Source organism: Saccopteryx leptura, chromosome 5, assembly GCF_036850995.1.
Source record: "Saccopteryx leptura isolate mSacLep1 chromosome 5, mSacLep1_pri_phased_curated, whole genome shotgun sequence".
Lineage (NCBI taxonomy): Eukaryota > Metazoa > Chordata > Mammalia > Chiroptera > Emballonuridae > Saccopteryx > Saccopteryx leptura.
The window spans coordinates 51954586-51970205 of NC_089507.1; the positions used below are offsets into that span (position 1 = coordinate 51954586).

The 15620-nt window shown below is 34.0% G+C and overlaps 2 protein-coding genes across 4 annotated transcripts in view; both read right to left on the minus strand.

Moving 5' to 3' along the window:
- Positions 1 to 1230, minus strand: part of LOC136406075 (sulfotransferase 1 family member D1) — a 45572-nt gene extending 44342 nt beyond the window's left edge. The window contains exon 1 of one of the 2 annotated variants that reach the window (XM_066385874.1): positions 1074 to 1230. The gene's annotated coding sequence lies outside the window, so the exon portion shown is untranslated. The remainder of the gene's footprint in view (positions 1 to 1073) is intronic. The other variant, XM_066385875.1, reaches the window with a different exon arrangement.
- A 10375-nt stretch (positions 1231 to 11605) lies between these two features.
- The window catches only part of LOC136405494 (sulfotransferase 1E1-like), a 29468-nt gene continuing 25453 nt past the window's right edge, over positions 11606 to 15620 (minus strand). For both annotated transcript variants that reach the window (XM_066384957.1, XM_066384958.1), the window contains 2 exons: positions 14313 to 14493; positions 11606 to 12169 (listed from right to left, as the gene is read on the minus strand). In XM_066384957.1, coding sequence (XP_066241054.1) covers positions 12057 to 12169; positions 14313 to 14493 — 294 coding nt within the window. In that variant the 3' untranslated portion in view covers positions 11606 to 12056. The remainder of the gene's footprint in view (positions 12170 to 14312; positions 14494 to 15620) is intronic.

Genomic DNA, 15620 nt, shown 5'->3' on the forward strand with positions numbered 1-15620 from the left:
CATTTAAAAATATATATAACTTTGGAACATTTCAGAACACTGACTTATAAATGTCAAATATTTAAATTTTCATGTATCTGAGGAAAACAGTGAGATTTTAAAAAATAATGACAGTAATTGTGAAGCATTTATCCATTGGGAGAAAAATTATATTGACTGGTCACAGGCATTAACCTAAATATTGACATACTGACTTAGCAGAATTTTAATTTAAAATATTTAAGTTTAAAATATATTAAGTTCATTTTTATTTGTTGTTATATGTTAAGTATCTTTATTATAATAATAAAATAATCATATTTCATGACTTTTTATTTATCAGAGCTTTCTGTACTGATGTGTTCTTAGAATATTGTTTTGATAATACACTCAAGGGAAAATACAAAGAGATATAAACAAGACTACCTTGAAGCAGTTATTCATAAAAGTGACAGCTGGAGACTGCATGGGGGAAAAAAAAAAGCTCAAATCTTGTTTCAAAATCCTTGAGGAAGTAATTAATAGTGGTTCTCTGATTTAATGATTAAAAGATTTGAATACATATTTTAGTGAAAAATATTCCATATAGACAAAATAGTTTTGAAATAGGAAATAAAGCATTCATCAGTGGAAAATGCATTTATCTAGCATCTGTACAATACATTGTTTTAGGGAATTTTGAAAAGCGCACAAAAGCAGACTTCTGAACACTACTTTTGGTGAGAGATCTGATTTTCATGTTCCTACACATAAAACTTTTAAGAACTCATCCTAACATCAGATCATACAAGAATATTCCTTTAAACTAAATAGAAATACTGAGAAGGTAGAAGACCTTCTAAGCTTTTAAAAAGGTGTCCAGTTTTAAAAACTTGAAATTAGTAGTGTACACGACCTCAACACAATTTTAAATATGAAAAATAATCCTGTCTATTTATGATAAGAAATCTTGATCTAATAATTCTCAAACAATTCCCTTTTTAAGGTAAACCACTCGTAAGAGAATTTTCTATTTTGCATTCTCTAATCTTTCAATTGTGATTTGAGCTTTATACAAAACATGGGCATGTTAAAAGAATTGGTAAATCACTTACCAGGTACTTGTCTTGAGGAGCTGGATGTCCAATTTTGTTTCTAGAGTAGTTCGTTAATGGATGTTTTACTCCACGGTGTTTCAGTCAACCAAGATAATCTGTTTTATGCATTAAGAAAGCAAAAGACAAAGTCTGTAGAGCGATATCAAATTAATGATTAAACTGTTCAAAGTCTATGGCTGTTTTAAACATTAAAGGTTTTAGGGAAGGCTTTTTGCTGTTTCTTGTGGGAGGAAACAGAATGAAACAAAGAGCCCATGGAAAGCCTCTAGAATTAACTGCCATCAAATAATTAATATAGTAAATGAAGGCTTTTTACGTTTACTTTTACTTTTGCTTCTGGTTTCAACTGTAAAAGCCAAACAAAACACAGATGGCTCCAATATGCATATTAGAAACCTTCACTTAAAGGTGTTTATCTGTTTATCTGTACCTCTAGGACTGTATGGGCAAGTTAGAAAGGCAAGAGCATGCTCCCTGTTAGGAACAAAACGGAAAAAATGCAGTCAAACACATTGGAGCACATTCTACATCTTAAATAATCTATAGACCGTCCAGAGACAGGTCTGTACATCACCTTTCTTAGTTATCTAGTAACAGTGGTGGCTGTGGTAAAAATGCCTGTTCTGAAATAGAAAAACTGGTTTGACACTTGTCATTTTCTATCTGACTCAAGTATTTTCTGATGTAGTTCTTTTTTTTTCTTTTAACCCTAAACTCACAATGCTGAGAAAGGGTAAAGTTTTTAAAATCTTTGAGTTTATCAATCTGTACAATAACATGAGAAGCACACAAATAGAATTTGAAACCTTTCATTCAACAAAATATGGAGATGTAAATATTTATGTTATCATCTTTTGAAAACATCCCAAACCGATATTTTCTTTGAAATCAATGGGAAAATATAGAGTAAGGGTTGTTTTTTTATTTTTCTGGATATTTGCTTCAGAGAAGAAATAAAGAAACAACCTAAAGTCATGCTGCAGAATTATACGTAGGCAAAACAACTGGAGGCAACTAGATATTTTTAAAGATTAGTCTGAAAAACAAAGAAAACTATTCCTAGTTGGCCTCTCCATGTGCCTTGTGACCAGGAAATAATCCTCAGGCTCTCAGGAGGCCCCATTTCTGCCTCTTGCAGGAGATTGAAGATTTATGTGCTAGAAAAAAATGCAATACAGGAATACAGCTTTAGAGCAGTAGATATAGCTGAAAAAAGTACATTATAATGAAAACAAAGGAAATAAGAGTTAAGACCCTTCCGGTTAATTTGACTGAAGTATTCAGTCCACTTAATTTGATTTCATGGGAAAGAGCCAGGGAAATAATCAACTTGACTTTGCTTTCCCCTTCCTTCAGATCTCCTGCCAAATAGAGACTGGGTGTCTTAGAATTCTGTTGACGTAATCCGTACACATTAGTCCCCGGGGCATAGAGCTGGATGAGAAAAAGTAGAGAATGAGCCTGACAGGGTAAACTAATGACATCCAGCGCTTGCCTGGTGTTTCAAAGGGAATACTCTAAGCAAATCCTACTTATTATTGTCATATGATTAGTGAAATGTTTTATTTTTCTGTAAAGATATATATATATTATAAATAAATATCCTCTTAGAAATAAATTTGCAAAGTTTCAGAACACAAATTAGACATAAGTCAAGATTAATAAATGGAAAGATATATTTTAGTCTAAAGATGATTTTTCACAGCATAAGACTACGAGTTTCAGAGGACTATCGCATTAATGCATTTCTTCAACACTATCCTGGTTCTGACAAGACTGAATCTAAGGGAAAGATATTTCAAAGCATGAATTTCTAGTTTCTTATAACTATACTAGCATTAGCGGTATATACTATGAGTGATCTTTATAAGATGTGGATCAATCTGATGTTTTCACCACGGCCCAAGAGTCTCTAATGTTCTGATATTTTGACCAAACATTGGGATTCTCATAGGACTTAATGTGATTACTATATCATGAATTCAAAATATTTATAAAAACAAAATAAATAATTAACTGAGTTTCAGGTGTGACATGGGAATAACAATGAAACTAAGAAGTGTTTGAATTCTTGATAATGTATTTTTTCCTGCAAATTTTCAGCAGTCCTGATTATGAAATGCTGTAAAATTGTAGGAAACGACCATAGGAGCCGATTATATTAATGTTGAAAATGTTCACGCTCTGTCACTGCCTGTGAAAGAATATGTACTCTTCTGCCCAATGACTCTGAACTTGGCTACAATATCTTTGATCCATTAAATGTAACAGAAGTGAGAAAACACCAATGATGCTTTAAGAGACATTTCATTTTACAGTGGATCTCTTTATGTGTTGATTGATTTATTTTGTCTAACTTGAGAATGAATATGTCCTGCAAATCGGCTTCTCCTTAAACTTGAATCCCAGAATGAAAAACACATGCATCACAGTCTCAGCCTCTCTAAAGCCTGGAACCACAGGCTAAAAGTAACGTGAGCAAGGAAAAACCCGTTGTTGTAAGTATGATAGATTTGAGATTATTTTCTTTTGTTTCTTTAGTAAAGCTGATTAATCTGACTAATAAAATTTTTTTCATAGACTTCCCTAAAATAATTTCTAATTTAGAGACTAGTTTAATATATTTTCTATGAATGGTTGTTCTAAAATGTGTACAATAAATCTTTTGCTATATACAACTTTGGTCTTGATTTTTGGAGATTTAGACAAAAGTACTAAATAGTTCAGTTAAAAGTAATGTTAATTATTTCAAGAGTTGAAATAAATTAAAAATCACATTTTCAGTTGATAAGTAAGAAATTTTTTTAAGTTTTTGTAAGTAGCACAAAATGTACATATGTACATGAGTAAACATTCATTAATTTATTAAATATTTATGAGTACCTAATATATACAAATCTCTGTTCTATGTACTTTTTTATCAATGAGAGAAACAAATTTTCTTCCTTTCTTGGAGGTTAATTTTATTTGTTGTGAAGAGAGACAAATAAGTATTATTCTTGGTTGATTGGTCAAGCTGGGTTCTGATAGGTTCTACATCTTAATGTCACCATTTCTCTCTTTGTAATTGATTTGTATGCTCTGGGGAAATACACTTAGTATTTGCAATATATAGTTCCATAATGGATTAGTTTCATATTGAGAGAGACAGAAATTGAGAAACAGAGAATGGGATAGCTGTCCATTAAGAAGCCTTAAAAACAATGATAGCTTAGTAACAATGAGCACACAAAGTACACAGGTCTTGATTTCTAAATGTTATCCTCTACTAAAAAGAACTTGAGTTTCTTGGAAAAAAGATAGTCCCAGGGCAGAGACAAGGAAAATACATGAGAAGCCCTAAAATAGGAAGTTATTAAGATATGATAAAGAAGTATCTGAAAGACAAAAGACTTGTTTGGAGAGACTCCTACTGGCCAGATAAAGACAATATATTATGGTATGATATATTATGGCTTTTGAATTAAATAGGAATCTATGAGTTTATATTGATATGAATAAATAAATAGAAAAAAACAAAAGTTGTTTCTTATAATATAATGCCATTTAATAAGTTAAGGTTGATAAAAATGGAAACGCCATTGATAGAATCTGCAATTATTATTTTATGATGAGTGATTCAGGCTAAATGGTGAATGGATGTTAAATACAGAGGTGTGAGTAATATTCTCAGGTTATCTTCCCACAAAATACTTATTAATTATAAAGATAGAGATGGTGACATTCTGGTAAAAACACAGGGCAGAACCAATTTAGCCAAATGATCAGATTTGACAACACCAAACAGTTGGGCCAGGCTAATATTGCATGCCTTTGGATACTCTGAGAACCACAGCATATTCTTCTGTTCTATTCCTGCCAAGAATATATGTCCTGAGTGTTACGATGGGCAAGGTTGAGTAGTTGCACAGTTATATACTTTACAAAGTGGTTCCCCATGGCACCAGACATAGTTATTACAATGTTAATTGACTATAGTCTCTATGCTATATTTTATATTCGCATGACCAGTGTTGGGATTCAGCCAGATTGCACTGGTCTGGCAGAACTGATACCTAATTTTTTCCTGAGTTTAGCAAATTGATTGTTAAAATGGCACTTGTAATCAGGGTTATCTAAGGTGGGCACTTGAGCAGCCATCCAATGTGGAAATCACAAATTTACATTCCTTGCTCTATTTTTTTATTATTATTAAGCAAGAGGTGGGGAGGGCAGAGGGACAGACTCCTGCATGCACCCTGACCAGGATCCACTCAGCAAGTCCCCTACCAGGTGATACTCTGCCCATCTGGGCTACTGCTCCTTTGCTTGGTAACTGAGCTATTTTAGTCCCTGAGGTGAGGCCATGGAGCCATCCTCAATGCCTTGGGCCTACTTTGCTCAAACCATTCCACATGGCTGCAGGAGGGGAAGAGAGAGAGAGAGAGAGAGAGAGAGAGAGAGATAGGTGGAGGGGTGGGGAAGCAGATGGTTGCAAAATCTTACACGCAGAGCTGGCACTCTACCACTGAGCCAACAGGCCAGGGGTTTCCTTACTCTTTTTAATGTTCATCGATGCAACCATATTCTTTTTTATTTTCTTAAGTGAGAAATAGGGTGGCAGAGAGATAAATTCCCACATACATCCTGACAGGGACACCTCCAATAAGCCCTCTAAGGGGCGATGCTCTGCCCATCTGGGGCATTGCTTCATTGCTCAGCAACCAAGCTATTTTACCACCTGAGGCAAAGCAATGGAGCCATTCTAAGTGTCCAGGGCCAATGTTCCAATGAAGCCATGGCTGCATGGCTTCAGGAAGGAAAGAGAGAGAGAGAGAGAGAGAGAGAGAGAGAGAGAGAGAGAGAGAGAGGGAAAGGGAAGGAGGGGAGAGGGGAAGGGGTGAAGAACCAGGACATCCACACACTGGGTCAGACACTCTACTGCTGAGCCAACTGGCCATAGTGCAACAGCATATTCTAAGCACCTGTAGTAATGTTCATTCCATCCATAGGTGAAAAAAATTATACTTGAGAATGCCAATCAAGAAGCAGTATGGAAATAACTTAAATAACAGTTTTATTATTTTTGTCAGGTATTATTTAATATTTTTTCATTGATATTTTAAAACTTTCTTACAACAGTCTAGTTTTGTATACCTCTTTTATTGTTCTTATTTAAGTATTAAATCTGTTGCTAAGTTATTTGAATCCCATCATTGCCCCTGACTATTTTATAATTATCAATCTGTACTTCTTAATCCCTTTACCTTTTTCACTCAGTCTCCCACACTCTCCATACCTCTGGCACAGATCAGTTTGTTAATTTTGTTCTTTAGATTCCATATGTAAGTGAATTTGTATGGTATATGTCTTTCTCTGGCTGACTCATTTCACTTAGCATAATACTCTCTACATCTATCTATACTGTCAGAAAAATGCAAATTAAAACCACAATGAGAATCCACCTCACAACTGTCAGAATGGTTATCATCAATAAATGAACAAACAAGTGTTGGTGAGGATATACAGGGAACCTTCAGGCACTGACTGTGGAAATGCAGGTTGATGCAGCCACAATGGAAAATAATATGGAGGTTCCTCAAAAAATTAAAAATGGAACTGCCTTATATAAATAAATTTTTATTTGAACAAAGTGACATACCCATTCATTTTTGTGTTGTTGTCCATGCTGTTTTCAAGTTAATTACACAGTTGAGTAATTTCAACAATGACCATATAGTCTGTAAAATTAGAAATATTGACTATCTGGTCCTTTGCAGAAAAACAATAACTTCAGGAATATTGCAGACGTTTTTGTATGTTCTGCATCTATTTTCCCCTGCTATCCACCTTACATTACCATGGTGTATTTTCTTACACACTAATTTACTAATATCATTACATTATTATTCACTAAAGTTATACTTTATTAGAATTTTACATTTTTATTTAATGTATTTTTTTTGTTCCAAAATCTCATCCAAGTTGCCAAGTGACATTTATGAGTCATGTGTCTTTAGATTCCTTCTGATTGTGACAGTTTCTCAGATATTTGTTGTTTTTAATGATTTTGACAAGACATGCATACTGGTCAGATATTTTGCATATTTTTCTTCACTTTGGGTTTTCTGATATTTTCTCCATGGTTTTACAATGGTTACAGGTGTTTGAGAAAAAGGCTATTGAGGTAAAGAGCCATTTTCATCATATATCAAAGATCTCTACTCTAAACATGTCTTATCACTGATGAAGTTAAGAAGCTGCGGTAGCGTTTGCCAGGTTTCTTAACTGTAAAGTTATTCTTCCTTCCCATCTCAACCTTAACCCTTTTCATACTCTTTAGAAATAAGTCACTATGTGAGTCCCAATCTTAAGAGTCAGGATGGAAGTTACACATAATTAGTTTGAATTTTTCTGTACAAGAGCATCAATCTATTCTCCTGAACTTATTATTTATTCAACCATTTATTTATCTCAGCATGTACTTATGGATATTAATTTATTCCATGAGTTATAATTTAGTACTACTTCATTTTGTTTTCCAAATTGAATTCTCAGGTATTTTATTCGTATAAATAAAGTCTATTGCATGATTCAAATTATGCTTAATGAGCATTTCCTAGTCTTAATATGGTATCAATTAATCAGTTAGTCAACAAGAATTTATTAATGTTTCTAAGTATCTAGCACCTGGCCTGAAAGCATTATTGAGGAAATCTAATTATTAAAAAACCTTAAACATTAAGGTAAACAAAAATCTCTAGCTTTCTTGGTAGCATAAGACATTGGCTACTCCTGTGTTTCATACTACATAGGTATTGTTTAAGACTTCTTTGTCTCCAGCCCACACACACTTTATGACCAGCTCAGGAAAGATGCCAAAGAATCTCAGGGGTACTGAGGTTTCTATTAGAATTTTAAGCTAGATCTCAAACCCCTTCTTTTTCCAAGGAAATTACAGAAATGTCTGAACAAACTGTGGGAAATGCAATTGATCCAAATTTCAATGAGGCTCAATTGGAATATGTTGATTTAATAAGAACTAAAATTAGAAAGATATGTGAATTTATTCTTATTTAGTTACATATAGGCAATACCAACTATGTGTTTTAAAGATTATAAAATTACACAGCTATTATTATACATTTTAATGTTAAATAAAAAATTCATGACTAAATAGGTATTTAAAAAATAAATAACAATTACAACTAAATTACAGAAAAACCATCATTGAGAATACCTAAAGTCTAGCTAAACTCAAATCTTGTGATTTAGGATATAAAGAAAAAGTTATATGGAGACTGGTAGCAGGGGTAAAAACACAGAATGAGCTGGTCCTATACTCATGTGTGGTGGTTAAAAATTGTGAGGGTCCCCAGTTGAAGAGTGAGGCCTCCCAGTCCAGGGTTTCAGTGCTGGAAAGAGTCCTCCCCATGATTTCTGACTGTGGAAACCAGCAGGGACTATGGCTAAGTGAAATGTAGGCTACTGGAGTCCCAAGCATTTTTCTTTAAGGAACCGAGCACAAATTTACTTGACTTACTCACTCTGAGCTCCAGTGCTGGGGCAACAACTTGAAAAGCACCAGGGACAAAAGGAGAGGAACCGAATTGTTTGGCATCAACACAAAAGCTGGAAGAGCAGTTTTCTTCCAGACAGAAGTGCCGATGGAGACCATTGTTCCTTTGCTGAGCTCTCTTCTGCCTAACACTGTTTGCTCCACCCTGGTGAGATCCTGCCCCACCCAACCTACAGGCCTACCTAAGTATTTCTAGTAGTCTTTCCATACAAATGCCTCTTTTATCTCATGCTCTGTATTTTCCTAAAATCTCTCAGACAAGCAGTATTTGACCTTTGCACACCTTATACTCTTGCTAAGTGGCCCCAGGACTGGCACAAACAGCAACCGTCCCCAGTTGGCAGCTTAGCCTTTCCTGGGTACCTCCAACCTCAGCACAAGTAACAGCCTTCTGTAGATTTCTCTGTAGGTCATGCCAGGTGGGCCAGGGCAGGGCACAGGCCACGGCTGACCTTATACCTCCCGCTAGAGGAGGCCCCAGAGCCATTGTATACAGTGAACAACTTCAGATCACACAACATTACATCCTAACCATCTCTAGGAGGCACACTAAAGGGGCAGATTCAGTGGGCTCTAACTCTAAAATCCCCTTGAAATAAGTCCTACTCCATGAGGTTGGCCCATGCACAATAGCTCTACCTCTGTAGTTGCAGTGGGCTCAACTACAACAAGAGGGTGTACATAGTCCACACAAAGAAGCATACCTGGAGTGCCCAGGTTGGGTGACCAGGCTCTACAGGACACCTACTACATAAGGTCACTTTACCAAGTCCAGGAGATGTAACAACTCTACCTAATACATAGAAACAAACACAGAAAGGCAGCCAAAATAAGGAGACAAAGAAACAGGTCTGAAATGAAAGAACAAGAGACATCTTCAGAAAAAGAACTAAATAAAATGGAGACAAGCAAACCACCAGATCCAGAGTTCAAAACAATGGTCTAAGGATGCTCAAGAAATTTAGTGAAAACTTTAATAGCATAAAAAAGGACATAGAAGCCATAAAAGAGAACCAGTCAGAAATTAAGAGTACACTAACTGAAATGAAGACTAAATTATAGAAAATCAAAAGTAGAGTAGCTAAAACAGAGGATCAAATCAGTGAGTTGGAATATAAAGAAACCAAAAACACGCAATCAGAACAGCATAAGATTAAAAAAAGCTAAAAGATGAGGATAGAATAAGGAGCCTCTGGGACTGCTTCTAATGTACCAATATTTGCATCATAAGGGTAGCAGACAAAAAGAGAGAAAGCAAGTAATTAAAAACCTATTTGAAAAAATAATGATAGAAAACTTCCTTAACCTGTGAAGGAAATAGACATACAAATCCAGGAAGCACAGACAGTCCCAGACAAGATAAGCCCATATCAAAACATACTATAATTAAAATGCGAAGTCTAAAACCAAAGAGAAAAATTTAAAAACAGAAGGAGAAAAGGAGAAGAGAAGTTAGTTACCTACAAAGGAGCTCCTGTAAGACTGCAAACTTATTTCTCAACAGAAACTTTACAAACCAGAAGGGACTGGAGAGAAATATTAAAAGTGATGAAAACAAGGACCTGCAACCAAGCTTACTCTACCCAGCAAAGCTATCACTTAGAATGTAAACACAGATATAGGACTTCTCAAACAATAAAAAGGTAAAGTAGCTCATCATCACTAAATCAGTATTTCAAAAAATGTTAAAGAGTCTTCTTCAAGAAAAAGAAGAAAATAATAGATCAAAAATATGAATAATAAAATGGCAATAAATATGTATGAATTAACAAGTACTATAAATGCAAAATTATTAAATGCTCCAATCAAAGGACATACAGTGACTGAATCTATAACAAAACAAGAGCCTTTTATAGGCTGTCTACAAGAGACTCACTTCAGACTGAAAGCCACACACAGACTAAAAGTAAAGTGATGAAAAAAGCTATTTCACAAAAATAGAAACAAAACAAAAAATATAAAAAGTCTGGGATGACAATAGGTAAAAATACACCTTAAAACACAGACTATACATGAAAATTGTGAAGGGATTAAAAAAACCAAAAAACTTATAAACGCAGACAACAATATGGTGATCATCAGAGGGAAAAGAGGTTATAAAATAGTCACAGGGATGTAAAGTACAGCATAGGGAATATAGTCAATAATATTCTAATAATTACGTATAGCATCAAGTAAGTTCTGAATTTATTGGGGTGATCACTTCATAAGTTATATAAATGTCCAATCAAATGGTCGTACACCTGAAATAAATGTAATATTGTATGTCAACTGTAATTTAAGAAGAAAGAACTAACAATTGTTGCCATTAGAAGTTGAGGTTCTGCTCATCTCCACTATAACAAAAACTTAATGTTTTTCAAGACTCTCCAACTTTTCTATAATGCATAGCTAGTCATACCTCTTTTTATTAAAAACATAAGTATTTCTACTTATTCCAGAAGATTTGATTCTGCAAAATTATACCCTTAACTAAGTTGTTCAGAAATCCCTAGACGTTTTTCTAAAGAGTGAATTAAAAAACCCATATTTATTTCTCCTTTGACTTGATCTTGTAGGTTAGGAATTAAGGATGTAATAATCTATTAAAGACCCATAGTAAATTTTTTATGATCTTGTGTGTCTTCTGATTTAGAGAAAAGAAGCATTCTCTGTTAAAAATAAGTGTAGTATAGGCAAACAATCATCACTAGAATGCAGAAAAATGGGAGACATAAGCCAAACAACAGTTTATACAAAAAATAATAATTGTTCTATTCCTTTTGGGGTTTTTTTTGTTTTATTGGCAGATATATTTTTTAAACTTTAGGGTACAGAATGAAAATTCATTATATTTTATATATGACATTCAAGCATAAATAACACTCATTTGGAGTATTTATAGTCATCTGATTAATTTATTCATAGTCAAAATTTGCATTAGATTAAAGTAAATTCCAAACTAGGCCATTTTGCAGAAAGTGAAAAAAAAAAAACAGGAAGAAAATAATAAGTATAATTATGCCACCAAAGTTATTTACTCTTTTATTTCTTTCTTCCACAATTTTCAAAGTTCATGTATATACTAAATGGACTGCTAAGTGGGAAAAACTCAGCATGAAAATAATTTGGGGTGCTTGTTTATTTTTTAGTGAGCTTCTAACTTGAACTATCTGTGTGTTCCTACATCATTCCCATAGATTATAAGTTTGTGTAATATTTGTAAGAAGAAAAAAGGAGAAGACAAAGTAAAAGAAAAGAAAAACAGAATAAAAAGAATAATATTAGGAAAAACATTCTTCTTGTCTTTTTATAGTAAGATCTCAATAACTAAGTGAACCTGACCATAACCTTTCACATGACCCCTCTAACAATCCAAAATAAGAAAAGTTGAGGCATGATGGAAGGAAGCTTTAATCTCACATATGTTAAGAAAACCTTTCTTAGATCTGGGTTCGTAATTTCAATGTAGACCCCTTCATCTGCTGCTCATAGTGCACATCAAATTTCTCATTCAGGGCTACTGTAAAGTGATTCTTCCAGTCTCCTGCAATCCCTGTAACAGAAGAAAAAAGCTTCAGGTATTATGTCTTCAAACTAGATTTATGAAGTTGCTAATATTCATCACTTTCATTAACACCTAATCAAATTTTATTCTTGTAACCCTTAATTATAGTAATAAAATATGTACCCTGAATAATATACATATTTGAGCTTGCAAAAAAAGATTTGTTGTGACAGTCAAAACAACAAACAGTATATATATTTCTTTCTCTGATTCTTTGCACTAATGCCACTTCATTGAACTTTTCTTCTCCAATTTACTCTCAAATGTTGGGCTATCCTCCTAAGATGAGATCCGTGCCTGACCTGTGGTGGTGCAGTGGATAAAATGTCAACCTGAAATGCTGAAGTCGCCGGTTTGAAACCCCGGGCCTGCCCGGTTACATGTGGAAGTTGATGCCTCCTGCTCCCCCCCCTTCTCTCTCTATATATATCTCTTTCCTCCTCCCTTCTCAAAAATGAATAAATAAAATCTTTTAAAAAAAAGGTGAGATCCACATTTTACCTATGCCCAAGATATTAAATATTATATTCATATTGATAACACTCAAATTCAGATTTTTATTTCCATATCCAACTGCCTACATAATATTGCAACCTGGATTCCATACACATATCCCAAATTCAACCAGTTTAAATTTTAATTCATTTTGTTCCCCACCAAATTATGTTATCTTTTCCATAACGTGATTAGTGGCAACACCAGGTTTGCAAAGCACGCATTTGGAAGTTGTCTTTTTGATCTTACATCTAATTGTTTATTCATGTTCAGCCTTTCTTTAGACTCATTGCCTTTTCTTCATTTCTGCCACTGCTGACAGAGGAGCTCTCAGTCCTTCCCACCTGGCTTATTGTAATAGTGTAGCAGGCTCTTCTCTTTTATTTTCCATCACATCTAGCCCTCCTCTGGCAGAAAGAAGTCACCCTGTATTTTAAATCAGTCAATAGTTTACTTTCTATTTTAGTACAAAAAGCTCTAACCTTTCCCAGTGAAATAACCCAAAAAAAGCAAAAGATAGAAAATATGTGTTCTGGGTAGGTCTAAGGAAATAGCAGTAAGCAGCCATTTACAAGTGCAATAATTAACATCTAGCGTTTTATCTTAAAGAAAAAAAAATACACACACACACACACACACATTATGGGAAAGGAGGCTGAGATAATTTGAGAAACAAACCATTAAAATATAATTTGCATGTTAGTTCTCTTTTCAGGGGATCCCTGTTCTCACCCAGCAGCTGGAATTTTATTTATGTCACTTAAAAAATTCCCTGGTCTTCTCACTGACAATTTAGCTCAAAAAGCAAGATTTTCTCTATTCTGTTTCTGAAAAATAATAATAAATATGTTTTTCTCACATATTGGTAAGACCGGACGTCCCAATACTCTGCATATCCTACATCTCTTTGGATTTATAAACAGACTATATTTCATCCAACCATGATTCTCAATGGAATGTCACTTCATTATGTTTTGATATTTTTGCTAAACAGAGCTATATTTGCTACTAAGGGCTTTGGAACTTAAAGCCCTTTTTAAAACCGCTTTGTTGAAATATAATGGACATATACAGAACTCTGCATATTTAATGTACATACAATTTAATGAGTTTGGACATTTGCCACTCAATCTTTAAAAATGTCTGCCACTTGATCAAGGAAAAGCTGGCTGATTGTTCTAAGCTTGTTTCCTTATCTCAAAATGAGATAATAATAGAAGCTCTCTTCTGAGTCTCTGATAAATTTTAACGATGCTTAGAAATTTAAATTTATATACGTTCGCATAATGTACATGGTGCAGAACCCCAAGGTACACAGGCATAGTAAATGGTCGCCAACAGAGTTTGGTACTAGTGCTGGGACTAGGCTGCAGTGGCTGCTGGTTATTCTTAATGAAATATGCTGCATATGCCAAATAATCAACAAGTAATAGCAATTTATTATCATTATTAGTAGTAATGTTTCATGACTCAGAAGAACTGGTAACACAATGAAGAAAATTCTCGAATGTGAAATTGCTCTGAAGAAAACAAGCTGAGTCTACAGGCATGCATAGGCCTCCAGAGATGTTTTTCTATAATTATTTCAAATTGTGACTTTCTATAGTAATAGAGGCAAATCTCATGACTAGCTTACCTTTTCTCATGAAGGGAGATATTTTTTGGTTCATGACTTCGTCTGGTAGTGTTGTGTAATTGGTAGAGGGATTGTTTTTCATCTCTTGGAATGAAGTATGTTGTACAATCTTGTTCACAAGCTCATCTGATGGCTTCCTTCCAAGAAATTGTATCAATTTTAACACCTCTCTTCTGATATCCTAGGAAGAAAAAATATTTTGAAGACTCAATTACTAAAATTGAATACATTATTATTTGGATTAAAAAGAGAAAAAAACCTTTATTTTCTCCTAACTGATAATGGAATTGGGCTTCTGATGAAAATATATACTTCTTGTAGAAGTGGTATTTTTTAAGCTTCTCTAGACACAATTTTCCTCAACCATAAAATGGACGTAAAAGATATTTCACACCATATACTTTCTTGCATACCATATATAAAATACCACTTTATTATGCTACATTAAAAAAAACTCAAATGGATGAATTACTTAACTGTAAGATCTGAAACCATAAAACTTCTAGGAGAAAACATAAGCAGTAAAATCTTTGACATTAGTCTTAGCAATATCTTTTTGGATATGTCACCTCAGATAAGGGTAACAAAAGCAAAAATAAACAAATGAGACTACATCAAACTAAAAAGCTTCTTCACAGTGAAGGAAACCATCAACAAAAATAAAAGACAACGAACTGAATGGGAGAAGATATTTGTAAATGATATATCCAATAAGGGATTAATAAAAAAAATAATATAAGAAACTCATATAACTCAATATCAATAAATAATCTGATTATAAAAATGGACAGAGGATATGAATAGGTATTTTCCCAAAAAAGATATATATACGGTCAACAGACATGAAAAATGCTAAACATCATTAATCATCAGTAAAGTGCAAATCAAATCCACAATGAGATATCATCTCCCACCTGTCAGAATGGCTATTATGAAAAAAAACACAACAAATAACAAGTGTTGGCAAGGATGTGGAGAAAAGGGAACACTCATCAAAATTAAAAGGCAATTTACTGATACATACTCATACATTGTTGGTGGGAATGTAAACTGAGGCAACCACTATGAAAAACAGTAGAGCTTCTTCAAAAAATGTAAACAACTATGGAATACTACTTAGCCATAAGAAATAATGACATCGGATCATTTACAATAACATGGATGGACCTTGACAACATTATACGGAGTGAAATAAGTAAATCAGAAAAAAAAAACTAAGATGAATCCATACATAGAAGGGACATAAAAATGAGACTCAGAGACATGAACAAGAATGTGATGGCAACAGGGGCGGGGGTTGGGGGAGGG